General features: G+C 37.4%; 2 protein-coding genes across 2 annotated transcripts; both read left to right on the forward strand.

Moving 5' to 3' along the window:
- Positions 1-916: 916 nt before the first annotated feature.
- On the forward strand, positions 917-3,660 carry LOC110763548 (protein SIEVE ELEMENT OCCLUSION B-like). Its single transcript, XM_088246946.1, has 7 exons — positions 917-1,114; positions 1,249-1,341; positions 1,482-1,927; positions 2,029-2,129; positions 2,232-2,362; positions 2,453-2,911; positions 3,082-3,660. Exons 1-7 carry the CDS (start codon positions 917-919, stop codon positions 3,658-3,660), a joined length of 2,007 nt encoding a protein of 668 aa, XP_088103072.1.
- Positions 3,661-6,091: 2,431 nt separating this feature from the next.
- Positions 6,092-7,495, forward strand: LOC110763575 (uncharacterized). Its single transcript, XM_021966385.2, has 3 exons — positions 6,092-6,301; positions 6,404-6,694; positions 6,827-7,495. The coding sequence occupies exons 1-3, from the start codon at positions 6,092-6,094 to the stop codon at positions 7,493-7,495; spliced, it is 1,170 nt and encodes a 389-aa protein (XP_021822077.1).
- The last annotated feature ends 7,162 nt before the right edge of the window (positions 7,496-14,657 follow it).

The following is a 14,657-nucleotide window of genomic DNA, read 5'->3' on the forward strand; positions in this document are numbered from 1 at the left end:
GACCAATGTGTTTCTATAATCTAAAATCTGGTAGAATTAATTGTAGGGCTTTTCTCTTTCAGACCATGTCAATCATTTCTGATTGATTATCTGTCCAAAGCCATTTAATTTTTTTAAACAAGAAAGAATTAATATATACACAATAGCTAATCTTATGACACTTGTCATCATTCTTGCATCATACTTTAAAACACCCAATTAGAGTAGTTGGAATATCTAATTGAAAATGCATGATTTATGTGAACACGACTAATCTATAGGGGGGAGAATGAAAATGTGAGTGTGATAGTTAACCGGAGGTGCAATATGAAAGTTAAAAAAAAAGTCATGAAAAGTTCTATAATACTTCAAATTGAATTATTTTCTATATTATGTGATTATGCATTTATATTTATATTGTCTTTGTGGTGAAGCAATTACGTGAGTTCTGTTTTTAACCTTCAAAATGATATTGAACCTCTTTAACACAATTAGAACCCAAGTTCTATATTTGTTCCAGAGTTCAGATAGGAAAATACTTGACTCCTTACTCAAGTACTGTTCCTACTATTTGGGATTTTGATAGGAAAATATATACTTGACTCCTTATAGACAAATTACAATCTGAAATGTGTACATAAACCTTTTTTTTTTGTAATGTGACGAGGTACATTTACATATACGTGTCCACTGTGATATTTGTGATGGCCTTTTGTCTGTTGTTTTCAACCTTATTGTCTCTTTCAGTTTCAGTAGCTTCACATGGTGATAACGTGGGGAGTAATATTTTATTTGGGACAAGTTTAGACCAGTGCAAACTGAATATGGCTATAAATAGGGCAGGCATATTGCAAGGATGCTGCACCAACACATCAAGCTACGAACCAATACCCGTTCTTTAGCCTTATAGCCTTTGAAATCCCCAAGAGTCATCATCATGCTAGGCGACCTCACCAAAAATTTATTTTTCAAAGTTGAGGCTAGCCTGTTTTCCATGTCTGATAAGAAAATCTTGGACCAAATTTATGCAACTCATCATGTCAATGTTGATACTTCCTTTGATGAGGATTCTCTTTTCGAAATTGTTGAAAACATCCTCAAGCATGCAATCCGAACTGTCGACAAAATTATGCAGGTACTTTATCACAAATATTCTTATTAATTATTATTATTTTATATATATAATCTGTTATATTATCATACCATTGATCATTATTAATTATTATTAATATCCAAAGCGCTGCTACGTAAACTTGTGGGTTGTTGCAGGGTATCCAAGTGCATGAGGAAAACATAGAGGAGAATCCCCTCAAAGCCAACTACAGTACACCATTGTGCACACTTAAGTCCATAGCCAGCGAGGTAATTACCTCACAAAATAAATAAATTTTTTTTATATTGCTTGTAACAATTTTCATGTACATACATTATTATTATTTTTTATTTTATTGTTTGCTTTCGTATTTTTCATATTAAAACTATTAAATACTTGAAATTTTCAGATGCAATGCAAACCTCCTGGTGAGAAAGTTGCCCATGAAACTGCCCTTGCAATACTGAACAAGCTGTCAAACTATTCATGGGAAGCAAAGGCAGTGCTGACTCTGGCAGCTTTTGCTATGGAATATGGGGAGTTCTGGCTCCTTGCCCAGGCTCAGGAATCGGACCGACTTGCCAAATCAATTTCAATCCTGAAGAGAGTCCCTTTCCTCCTCAAGCCCTCAAACCTGCAAGAAAGAAGGCAAGCAGTGCTTGAGCTTAACAACTTGATCAAGGTTACAATGCAAGTTATCGGGATCTTCGATCAGTTCGAAAAGCTTTCCAGTTACGATCCAAAGGATGTGCCGGAGTTGGCATTAGCAATGGAACATATTCCAGTGGATGCGTTTTGGGCTATTGTGACTCTTGTTGCTTGCGCAACTAAGGTCACTATTCTCACCAGTGATGAGTACGTCAACTCTTCATTCTTAATTGATATCTGACCAAAAAAAATTCAATATTTGTTTAGTACTTCAAAATAGTATATGACCATGGTTGCCTTTGTTTCAGGGACAAGGAGCATGAGCATGACCTAGTCCCGTACGCTCAAAAAATCCATTTCATCCTGAACAAGCTTAACATACATCTGAGAATTTGTAGAAAACAAGTTGGTGTGTAATTACTTGCAGATCCTTCATTAGGAGTCATATTAATATCATATGTTGTACAATTAATGAAATGCTGAAGAAAGTAATTTTCTGTATAATCCACAGAGGACGCAGAAGCTTACCGGAGGATAAGGAAAATCTTTCGAACTCCTACTGAAATCAAGGAGGTTTTCAAGGCCCTGATCTTTAGCAAAGACAATGTTCAGCCACTGATTGATGGTTCTACTAAACAAACGGTTTGCTCTACTGCCCTTACAAATTGTTGTTTAAGAAGTATATTAGGTTTTAAATAGAGTGAAATTGTGGTGGCCTAATTGTTTAAACAGGTTGATATCGACATCCTGAGGAAGAAAAACATACTACTATTCCTTTCGAGCCTAGAAATCACTGACGATGACATTTCCATCCTCAAACCGATTTATGAGTTCATTAAGAGAGAGGACCAGCATAAGATTGTGTGGATTCCAATCGTCGAGCAGTGGACCGACGAGCTGCGAAAGAAGTTCGACACCCTCAGGATCAAGATGCCGTGGTACACAGTGCAGATTTCTGCACCCATAGCTGGTATCAGGTTCATCAAGGAGGAGTGGAACTTCAAGGGTAAGCCTACATTGGTGGTGATGAGCCCACAAGGAAAGGTTGAACATTACAACGCATTCCACATGATTCGGGTATGGGGACCCAAGGCTTTCCCTTTCACAGAAGCAACAGAAAAAGAAATCTCAAAGTCTCGCGAATGGTTTGGCAATTTAATCAGAGAGATTTATCCGACTCCACCCGACGCTGTAAGTTCCTTTTAATTAATAATTCCAACAAAAGCCATACATTTATCAATGACATTGCATGCATGCAATTTGAACCAAAGCCATACATTTAGGGTCCCTCTGACATTACCCGTATTTGAATCTATGATATAAATTTCATGACAAAGCAAGTTTTGGTGGTTTAATAACAGAAAGAGGATGACTACATTTTCTTCTATGGAGGCAAAGACAAAGACTGGATGAAACAATTCAAAGAGAAAGCAACTGCTCTTGCAAATGATCTCGTCTTGAAAGAAGCAAAGATTAACATAAAGTTGTTTTGTGTGGGTAAAGACAGCAAGGGAGAAGATGACTTTGGCATTCTATGGCGCTTCTGGACCGGAGTAGAAAGCCTGTTCCACACCAAGATACACAAGCAGGCCGACTCAGCCACACTAGAAATCCAAAAGCTACTTTCTTACAAAAATGAAAGTGGATGGGCTGTGCTCAGCAAGGGGTCTTCTTTGGTTGTCGCTGGTCATGGTATCTCAATTTTGAAGGTGATAGAGGACTTTGACAAATGGAAGGGACAAGTGAGAGAGAAAGGCTTTGAGTTTTGTTTCACAACATACCATGGGAAGATTCGCCTTACACCTTGCTGCCGCCTTGATATTCCAGGCTCTACCGGGAAGGTCCCGGACACAATGAAATGTCCCGATTGCAACCGTAGCATGGAGACTTTTATCAGTTACAAGTGCTGCCACATTGATGCTCCTAATGTGCATCATTAAGTTCTGGGTTCCGTTCTTTTAGTACCACTGCAGCAGTGGATATTATGCTAGAATAAAAGGGTATCTAATTTCCCATTCCTGTAATGTGGAGTACAGGTTGTGTAATTGTTCTATTATGTTTCTTTCGGCCAGATTATTCATGGCAGTCTTTGTGATGTTAATGTTTTATTGGTCAATAATGTATTGAATAATTTCAATGTACTGTTTGTTGGCTTTGCAAGGCATTGCAAGCATATTTGAGTTGAAATTAGTCCCACATTGTAAGACCTCCACTTGGAAGTAGCAAAAATTCTACAATGAGCGCTTTATATATGGCCCTTATGTGAGGCCCTATCTCGTAATCATTGGATCAAGTTAACCAATTTGATCCAATAGATAAAAGATATATAGGGCCTTACCTAAGGGCCATATATTAGGTGTCACATCCCGGGATCGGCTCCGCCGTAGCATGATATTGTCCGCTTTGACCTCCTCTCTCTGGTCCTCACGGTTTTGTTTCTGGGAGCTCACGACTAACTTCCCAGTGGGTCACCCATCCTGGGATTGCTCTGGCCCTCAACTCGCTTAACTTCGGAGTTCCTACGACTCCGAAGCCAGTGAGCTCCCAAAAGGCCTCGTGCTAGATGGATGAGGGTATGCACATATAAGGCACATCACCCCCCTCTCCGTTGGTCGATGTGGGATATTACATTAGGCCCTCACTATAGAATGACTCTTGGAAATAGATTAGTTTGGGTTAGGTTATGTAAGTGGCCCAATTGAGTGGCTTGTGAGTTTGGCCTTTGGGTCAATGCCTAATTAGTTGGGTCAATGATTAATTAATATATACTTAATTAATCAAAAGATGGGCATTGAGCCTTGGGCTCTGTGATTTAGATTAAACCTAGTTAATTAGATTAAATATTAGATAATGTCTTTAAAACGTTATCTTTAAAACATTATCTGATTGGGTTGTGTCTTTTGTGAGATACAGGCACTCTACAAATACATATGTTCTCTTATAGAGATATATACATCAAATTCGTAGACAACTTCATATCATATTCATGTATAAGCCTAAGCGATAAACACATAGATTTTGCCAGTACTGGGACTTTGATTTAGATAGTTGTATCTTGGTGGGATAGATGCCTGCAAAACTATAAGCACTTAGTAGGGGTGAAATTTTGTTTCAAGGACATTGCAATTCTGCAAGCCTCTATCTGCAAGAACAGTCAGTTCTGCAAGCCTCATATAATATCTTTGGTATGGATCTTTAAAACGTACCTATCTAAAAGGTTACCAAAAAAAAAAAAAAGGGAAAAGAAAATCATACCTCCACAACCACAACACGTATACTCACACTTAAGTATATTGAAATAATACACCATAAAAATTGCTTTGGAAAACTCAAGAAAAAAACTATTACCTGTAAGGCATGTATATATATACAAGGAAACACCTTATATATTTAGTCCCCTTACATTGAGGGATCCCTCAAATAATTTATTTTAAGGGACACCCTTTAGGGTACCCCACGATTTGTTTTTTCAACCATCTATGTTTCAAGTCTTCATTCATATATCATCCTTGAAACAAATTAGACAAATCGAAAAACGTTTCCGCATCCAATTGTGTCCTACAAAATCAATGAATACGGTGCTTGTTAATGTATGCATTTTGAGTATTTCTTTTGGCTTCTCTTGACAATTTTGTAATAGGACAATCATTGTAATTTCTCAAGCTCTAGTCTAGATTAAGAATTACATCTCTAGGTATGCTTAATTGGATACATTATGATGGACAACAATAGGTTTGACAAAAGGTAAATTTTGCATTGCATTTTCTAACTTCTGAAGATTATGACTAGTCATCCTTCCTTCGTATGACTAGTCAACCTCTGCCTTAGTAGGAATTCCAGCTCACTGTTCCAGCTGGATCCTACCCATATATTTTTGTCTTATTTTGCAAAATTATGAGCTGCCATTGTATGATTCTAACCTAGGAATTTTGGTGTAAAGGCAAACCAATTCCTCATTTGGCAGCCGTCACTTTTGTAGGAAGTTTTGGAAAGTTTCCTTGGAAACTATCGCTTCTTCCTCAAGAGCTACCTTCATATTTTTCATCCTTGAGTTTTCCAAATGGTTTCCTTTTGAAAAACTGCATTTGAAATATGAAAACATCATCTTGCTAGATCAAACACTCTCTCATTTATATCTAGGTCAGATTCAAGACTGATTTCTTCAAGAGTATGGTTTCTTGAAGAAATTAGTCATTCTCCTTTGAATCCAAATTTGGTTTCTGTTTGAGTTAGAGCTTGCAAGCTAGTGCCATGGGATGAACGAGCTGGAGAAGGAGCTGCCATTGCCATGAAGAACTAAGCTTCAAGTGTCAGCTTTTAACACAAATAGAGAGATCTTAGGATTTGTTTTGGTGTTTAGGTGTGCTCACTATGGAAAGGGATCAAGTTGCTGGATTTTGCAACTCTCCTCCTTACTTTGACGGAAACAACTATGCTGCATGGAGAGAAAAATTTGAGATATTCCTTGATGCCCTTGATAAGTATGCAAGTGAGTATCTCACAAAAGAGTGGGTTGCTCCAGTCAAGACTGTTGAGAGTAAAGTTGTCCGCAAGCCTAGGTTGGAATGGACTGAAGCTGAGGTGTTTGTTGCATATTCAAACAAGAAGGCCAGAAATGCCTTAGTTACAGCCTTGTCTAGCACATAGTTTTCACATATACAACACATCCCTAATGCTAAACAGGCTTGGGATAAACTAAGAGTGGTTCATGAAGAGGATGACCAAGTTAGAACCCTAAAACTTCATATGGTGCTTGCACAATTTGAAGAACTTAGGATGTCTGAAACTGAGTCTATTTCTGAGTTCTATGGGAGAGTTGAAATGATCACAAATGAAGCCATGAGTCTTGGTCAACCTATTGAAGAGCTTTTTGTTGTTCAGAAAATCCTTCGTGTTCTGCCATCTAGGTTTAAAGCAAAGAAAGCCGCAATCATGGAGGTCCAAAACTTAAATGAAATTAAGCTTGGCAAGCTTGTATGAAAATTGAAAACCTATGAGATGGAGTTGAATATGGAAGAAAATGACACTAAAAAATCAAAAAATATTGCACTTTAAGGAGTATATGATTCATCTCTGAAAGGTGGTGATAAATCCTCAGTTTTTTAGGATGAGATGGGTTTGTTTGTCACAAAATTTAGGAGAATTCTTAAGGATAAAGGAAAGTTTGCTAGAGAGGGCAGCTCTGGTAGTGAGAGACAATTTAGACCATCAACTGATCGGTCTAATGAGAGGAACAAGGATGTCAAACCTTTCACTAAAGATTTTATAAAATCAGTCAAGTGCTTCACTTGTGGAGGCATTGGGCACTATGCTACCAACTGTGCAAACAATCAGAAAAAATACTCCAAAGGAAAGGACAAAGCCATGAAAGTGAGCTGGAGTGAGAGTGAAAGTGAAGTATCTCAAGAGGATTCATCTTCCTTTGATGATGATGACCAACAAGTTGCCTTTGTTGCCTCTGTGCAGCTGGTGTCTGATGAATCTGATTCTGAGTTAGATGACTTGTCATACGAGTCATTAGGAAGAAAATATGATTGCTTGTTCAAAGAGACATTTTCCTTCAAAGAAGAGTGTCTCAAACTTGAGGCCAATAACCGAGATCTTCAACATGAAATTCTCATCTTAAAAGAAACCAAAAAGGAGTTGAGTGACAAATTTGAGTCTCTAGAAAAAGAAATTGTTGCACTTGTGTCAATTAGGAGTAATCTTGAAAATCAAGTTAATGTGCTCAAGGAGAGTAACATTGGTTTTCAAAACTCAAACAACAGCTCCTAGGTGAATTGAATGAAGCAAAAAGTAAGGTTATATCTATGACCATTGGAGCCTCAAAAATTGACAAAATGTTGAATATGGGAAAACTTCATGGGGACAAAGGTGGTCTTGGATTTAATCATTTTGATTCTAGTTCGTCTAGCTCTACCACTAAGTTTGTCAAGTCAAAAACTCCAGCCATTGCACCTCTTAATGTTCAGCAGGTAGACAAGAAACCTAAGTTTGTTACAACTTGTCACAGGTGTGGGTTGACTGGTCATATTCGACCAGTCTGTCATATGTACAAAAAAGATAAGACTAGAAAATTATCTTCAAAATCTAGAAGGAATCCCAAATCTTTGCAAGATCAGGTTGATCATTTGCTAAATGAAGTAACTAAGATTGCCAAACTTGTCTCCCTTAAAATGAGTTCAACCATTGTGCCTAAGTCTACTTGGATTGCAAAAGGTCATACCAAATGTCTTGTTGTGCTAAATGCTTTTGCTGCTTCAAACACCAACTCTTGGTACTTTGACAGTGGTTGTTCCAAACACATGTCTGGTGATAAGAGTGTGTTCTCATCTCTCAGCCCTTTTGATGGAGGTACTGTGACATTTGGTGGAGGTCACAAGTCTCAAGTTGTTGGAAAAGGTACTGTTTGTATCCCTGGATTACCCGAGCTTAAGAATGTTAGATTTGTTGAGGGTCTCCCATCTAATCTCATTAGTGTGAGTCAGTTGTCTGATGATAGGGGTAGTAGAAGTTAGATTCTCTAAGCATGGCTGTAAAATCATTGGAAAATGTGGCAATGAGATTATGAGCGTAGCAAGGTCTCGGGACAATTGCTATTGCATTGATGGTGTCAATGATGCAAAAGAAGTAGTTTGCAACAAGGTTGTGAATGAAACAAGTGTCTTGTGGCATCAAAGGCTTGGACATATAAACTTTAGAAACTTGCATAAATTGTCAAAGAGAGAGTTAGTGAGCGGTCTACCAAAACTTGACAAATCTGATCAACATGTTTGTGAAGGATGTCAATTGGGCAAGCAAGTTAGAGTGTCACACAAGAAGGTCAAACATATTCAAACAAAAGTAAGCCTAGAACTTGTTCACATGAACCTTGTTGGTCTTATCCAAACCTTGTCCCTTGGTGGAAAGAAATATATTCTTGTCATGGTTGATAATTTCTCTAGGTTCACTTGGGTCTCATTCTTAAGTGAGAAATCTAAAACTTTTCAAAGGTTTAAGTTTGTTTGTCATCTTTTGCAAAAAGAGAAGATGACTAGTCATCTGCCTCTTGTTAGAATTAGAACAGACCATGGTTCTGAGTTTGAGAATTCTCAGTTTCTAAATTTTGTGAAGAGATGGGAATTAAGCATGAGTTCTTTGCACCTATTACACCTCAGCAAAATGGTGTTGTGGAGAGAAAGAATTGTCACGCCCCGGACCCGGGGGTAGGTGGAAACCCCGCGCCCGGTGCGTGAGTGAAATAAAATAAAAATAAAAAGGAAGCCGAAGCATAAAATAAACTTTTCTTATAAAAATAGCTCCCAAAATCTTACAACTTTACAATAAATAAATAAAGCTCTATCACTCTCATCTAATCCATCCTCAACTGGTTTAGTCCTTGTCTTGTGTTGCTTCGATTCAGCTGCACCAAAATAGATTCAGCTGCATCCTCAACTTGTGATACTCGCAAGTGCACGAGCCGTTTGGTAGTATAGCATATGTAAGTGCGAGGTCGATCCCACGAGGATTGGTGATTGAATGATCCAATTCATTTTCCCTACACAAAACAGAAATGAAAAAGAAAATAAATAAAACAAGAAAAATGAAATAACTCAAGCAAATAAGTTCCCAAGTTCAATTAGATTAACGGATTGATTCTAGCTAAAGTATGATTAAGCCATGGTGTTTGGTCATAACCTTGTGTTCCTAATTCCCTAATTTGATCATTTGTTGTCTAACCTAAAACTAAGCATTAGGAACCCATTAAGCATAGAAGAACAATTTAAACAACCAAGCATGTATCTAATCCCTGTTGTCGAATGTCCATACATACTCTTCTTATTCATAGTTCAATTCGAATTAAAGCATGGTGTCTACTCTTAATTCAAACCAAGATAGCTAACATGCAAGCCTAAATGGTGATCAATCATTCAAACTAGCCTATTAACTTATAAGCATAATGAATAAGAACAAAAACCATAATTAAAACTTGGAAACTAATTAAACTTGAATACTTAAGAAAGAATGTACATTACAAATAAAAGTAAAGTGAAACTAAGAAAAACTTGAAGGAAAATTAAGTAAACTCATTTTACTACAACAATTGACAACTTGAAAGGAAACTAAGAGAATTTGAGGGAGAGAAGGGAAGGGAGCTCTAGAGAAGTGTTTGAGAGCTCCCCCCCTTGGGGTGTGGTTTTGAAGCTTGAAGGCTTCTCTATTTATAGGGCTAAGAGGGAGGAACAACATGATGAATTCCCACACCATCCTTCATCTTTTAATACAACCCATAACTCACACTTCATCTTGTCTATGTTAGTGTGGTTGGAATCAATCTCATCCCATACTTCTTTTGCTGCACCTCAAGCTTTCTTCACATGGGATCAAAGGTGATCAATTGTGGCTGCCTTTTGCTGCCAACCCATGTGGTCTTCCTTTTGGTTGCTGAAAAACGAGTTTTCTGAACCAGTCTTGGTGTAGGAAGGCCAGAGGTTTCAAAACGTATCCAATGGGGCTCAAATTTGGATATGTTATACTAGACACCCATTGGAACAACTTCTATGAAGAAAGTATTCCCATCGGAGCAGTAGAATTGTGCGTTTTAGGCCTTGTAATTTGGCTGCCGAACAGAGACTGGAATTGACTTCATTTCATTTATGCTTTACATGCATGCACATGCTTTCTCTTTAATAGCTCCATTATGTACCAACTTGCTCCTTTAGAATTTCATTGCTGGAATGCCTCCCCACTTCACTCATTATGTTGGATCCATAGTCAGTTGCAGCATGGGTGAGGCACATGGCTTAAAGGAGGAGACAAGGCTCAAAGCTGGCAGCTGCCAATCCTGCTGAGCAAGGTTGGGTGTTGGACGGGCTGAGCACTCCACAAATGTCCAATTGGGCTGAAATTTGGATATGTTGTAGTAGACACCCATTGGAACAAGTTTCATGAAGATCTTCACCTCATTCGAGCCCCATAGCATGCTGATCCAAGGCCAAGAAGTTGACCTACGAAATTGGGCTGGAAAGGGGTTGTAGCCAAAATGTGTTTGTCTTTAAGCTCATATTCCTCATATGCCAATCAGCCCTTAACATGCATGTATTGCATCAAATGTTATCTCTTGCTATCTTAACCTACAAAACACACAAACATAGGTAAGTGACTCAAAATAAAGAGAAACTAAGCAAAATCACTAAGTAAAGAAGGCATGCAAGTGTATGAAATTATGGACTTATCAAAATAGAAAATGAATTAAAAGCACAAGTTTAACTCAAAAACATAACCAAATCATAAGCTAGAAGGGTACAAAATGATATACAATTATGAACCGATCAAATACCCCCAAACCTAGATTTTGCTAGTCCTCGAGCAAAACAACACAAAACAAAGTTAAAAACAAAACAAGAAGTTAACTAAACCACTTCCGCAGGTAACTCGATTGCATCGAGCATATGCAACAAGCCTTTAAACCTCTAGGCATCCCTAGTAGGAGGAGTTGTGTCTCCTGAGGGTTTAACAGAAACGATACCCACAAACGTTTTACTAACTCTACAAAACAAAGTGGTTAGAAAACTTTACTAAATTTGTTAGTCCTTAAGCAAAATAAAACAAAAACAAAAACAAAAACAAAAATAAAAGAAATAAAAATAAAACTCAAAACAATCTTTCCGAACATTTTCTGAAGAGAAATGACTCATGCACAGGACTCAAAAGTTAAAACAAAATTTTAGACATTATTCACAAGGTGGCAAAGTTCAAAACACAACATGCTCAAAGTGTATAGTGTGATAGCCAAATGCAACAAATTCTCCAATCTTAGTTTCCACACAATTTTAAAAAAATCATACAAAGCACAAATGCAACTTCAAATCTCACCAAAGTTGTCCTCTCACAAATGAATCACTCAGAAGAGGGCTACAATGCATCACTCAGTTATAAACATGAGATTAGAGTTAAACCATAAGAGACTTAACTCAAAATAGGAAGATGAAGAACTTGCATTAATATGATCTCAAGAAGGATGCCAAACACTTAAAAGTAAGAAAATGCATGCAATTCAACCATATGACATTTAAGATCAATTTAGGTCTTTATTATAGGTTGTAATGGGGTTAAGGGTGTAAGGTGAGTGAGAAATGAAAGGTATGGATAATACAAAGTCCAAGGAACTCACAATGTAAGAGCATAAAAAAAATTTACAAGACTTCGAACCATCACGATTAGATTTTTTTTCTTTTACATGATCAAAACTCCTTATACCTTCATTTACAATGGTTTACACTCCTTTCCAAACACCAATTTATTTTTGAAGGCCCAAAAATTTTCAATCAACCACCACTTAATCACAACTTTTTTTTTTTTTCTTTTCTTTCACCAATTGTGTGAATTTCTCTTCTTTTTTTTTTATGTAATATCCCTTCCCAAACTTAGCATGAAAAACACATCCGAATTAGAGCTCATGAGTTCCTTAGAAAGGTAAATATTTGTTTTTCGGGCTAAGGTGAGGAAATATAATTGGTAAAATGAAAGAAAAGGTTTACATGTAGGCTCAAAATGGTTAACAATGGAAAATCATGCTTAAGCATGCATAAGGTTAGCTTGAAAGGCACAAACGATCCAAAGAGGGCCTTAATATCATTTCTTAAATGTCATGAAATCAAATTGCAAAAGAATGAATGACTTTTAAGTGTTCAACCAAATCAATGAATAATGAGATCAAACAACAACTTTGATGACAAGAAAATAAGAGTATGTGTATAACACTCATGAAATGAAGCACACGGCTCAAAAGCTCACATTATATGGTTATATAAGTCTAATTTATGCTTGATACAATTCTTTGGGTCATGCAAATCCTTTAATTGGAGAATTATGAAACAAATGGCAAGTGCAAATATTTTGAACATATCATGCTAGAACAATGCCAATTTTTTTTATTTAATTTTTTTTTGAAATAAAAATTTACAAGGAAAAATAATAATAATAAAAAATAAAATTCAATTTTCATTTAAGTCATGCAAACATTTATCACAATCTCATCAAATGTGTTCGGAAAATGAATAAAATCAAAATCAAAATAAAATAAAAATAAAAATAAAAGCAAGACTTAAACAAAATAAAATAAAAATAAAAACAAGCAAATAAAAAATAAAAATTTAAATTAAGTTAAGAAAAAACCAATTTTACATGCTAAACTCCAATACCCCCAAACCTAGAAATGAACATTGTCCTCAATGTTTAAAAATTAGGAACAAGCAATGTCATAACAAGAAATGAAAGGTACTAAAGTAAATATAAACCACAAAAAAAAACACAAATAAAATAAAAATAAAATAAAATAATTACAAAAATAAAAATTACAAAGCAAACAACCAAAAGAAACGAAACAGAAAGCCCTAAACAGTCTTATGCAAACCAAAACCCAAACAATTCAAAGCTCAACCCAAAATGCAAACCAAAACCCAAACAATTCAAAGCTCAACCCAAAAGAAAGTTAGCCCACTTTGAAACCTAAACAACGGTGAAAACCCGACCCAAAACGAAATCCGAAGCCCACAAATTTTTTCATTTTTTCATTTTTTTTAATTTTTAAGATGACACGTGAATTGGGAGTGCAAAGACGGGATTTTTGAAAAGAGAGAATGTGGTCCCTGATGTCTCGGCTCCTGTGAAGTCACGGGCAAAAGAGGTGAGGGACGTGTCGGCGCGCAGAGGCCGCTTTCACATCCCCCAAGCTAGAATTATTGGCCTCTTGGGTGAAGCGGGATGACTTTTTCACTTTGAAGGTGGTGAAAGGTGAAAATGCAATTAAGGGGGGTTAGGAAACGGGTGCGGCGACAAATAGAGATAAGCCGTAAGGGCTGCGCATAACCCAGAACCGCAGCGGCTAGGGTTTAGCAGACTAAGTCTATAAAAAGGTAAAAAGAACGGGTGAAAAACACAAACTCAGAAACACACAAAACAGAAAAGAAAGAAGAACAAAGAGTGAGAAATCAAATGGCCTCTAACTACCCATTTTCGTTGGATCTCAACCTAGCTCCACCGACTCAGACACGAGGCCAAGCAGCGGCACCAGTATGGATGCCCTACTTTGCTTCCGCACGGGGGCCTGTGACAGTAACTGACTCAATACTCCTGGACAACGATGTTGCCATTGGAGTGGCTAGAAATTTAGTGACTCCTAAAGATATACGTGTGCTGGGGACAAGGGATGACAACCGGGTCGTGAGCGATGCCCTGGCACTGAGCGTGCAGAGTACGGCAACAGTCGCAAGTTTGGGTCATCGCCTACTTGCGAAGTCCCATGAGGTAGAGGTGCTAAAGGGTCAGTTGGCGGCGGAGCGAAGTATGGTTGAAGAGTGTCAGAGTGCTATAAAAAGCTTGAAAAGGGAGAGGGCAAGAATAGTGGAGGTGAATCGACACCAGCTAGAAGTATTGCGGGACGAGAATAAAAACCTATCAAAGATGGTAGAGTTGTATTCTCGCGACATGCGAAAGCAGCTGGAGGACCTAGACCGACCGGGTAAACGCAAGCAAGCAGATCGCGAGATACGTTACGCTCAAGCTAAGAGTGCGATCTTTGGGAGCTCAAGTGATGAGCCCCAAGAGGCTGTGCGTGAAAATCCAGAAGAGGACAACCATAGGGCCAAACTCAAAGCTCCAATGGTCGAGACACCGAGCACTGTGAAGAAATGACTTCTACTGCATTATTGTTGTTTTTTTTTTTTTGGTTGTTTTTTTTTTTTTTTTTTCCGGAAATAAAAGAGTAAGGTTGCAGAACGAAAAAGAAAAAGAAAACACACTTCCCAACTAAAATAAAACAAAGACGACAAACGGAAAAGAAAACACAGTTCCCAAACTTAAATAAAACAAAGACGACAAACGAAAAAGAAAACACATTTCCCTAACTAAAATAAGACAAAGATGATAGCCGAAAGGGAAAGGCAAAAACACAAAG

The sequence above is a fragment of the Prunus avium genome, chromosome 1, assembly GCF_965620075.1.
Source record: "Prunus avium chromosome 1, drPruAviu1.hap1.1, whole genome shotgun sequence".
In the NCBI taxonomy this organism is placed as follows: Eukaryota; Viridiplantae; Streptophyta; class Magnoliopsida; order Rosales; family Rosaceae; genus Prunus; species Prunus avium.

What these genes read in the sequence shown, in the direction of transcription:
- LOC110763548 (XM_088246946.1), top strand. Translation starts at nt 917, where the DNA reads ATGCTAGGCGACCTCACCAAAAATTTATTTTTCAAAGTTGAGGCTAGC. An exon ending in CTGTCGACAAAATTATGCAG is followed by an intron (nt 1,115 to 1,248) that starts GTACTTTATCAC and finishes GGGTTGTTGCAG; the next exon opens with GGTATCCAAGTGCATGAGGA. An exon ending in ACTATTCTCACCAGTGATGA is followed by an intron (nt 1,928 to 2,028) that starts GTACGTCAACTC and finishes CCTTTGTTTCAG; the next exon opens with GGACAAGGAGCATGAGCATG.
- LOC110763575 (XM_021966385.2), top strand. Translation starts at nt 6,092, where the DNA reads ATGGAAAGGGATCAAGTTGCTGGATTTTGCAACTCTCCTCCTTACTTT. An exon ending in TGGAATGGACTGAAGCTGAG is followed by an intron (nt 6,302 to 6,403) that starts GTGTTTGTTGCA and finishes AATGCTAAACAG; the next exon opens with GCTTGGGATAAACTAAGAGT. An exon ending in AAATTAAGCTTGGCAAGCTT is followed by an intron (nt 6,695 to 6,826) that starts GTATGAAAATTG and finishes TCAGTTTTTTAG; the next exon opens with GATGAGATGGGTTTGTTTGT.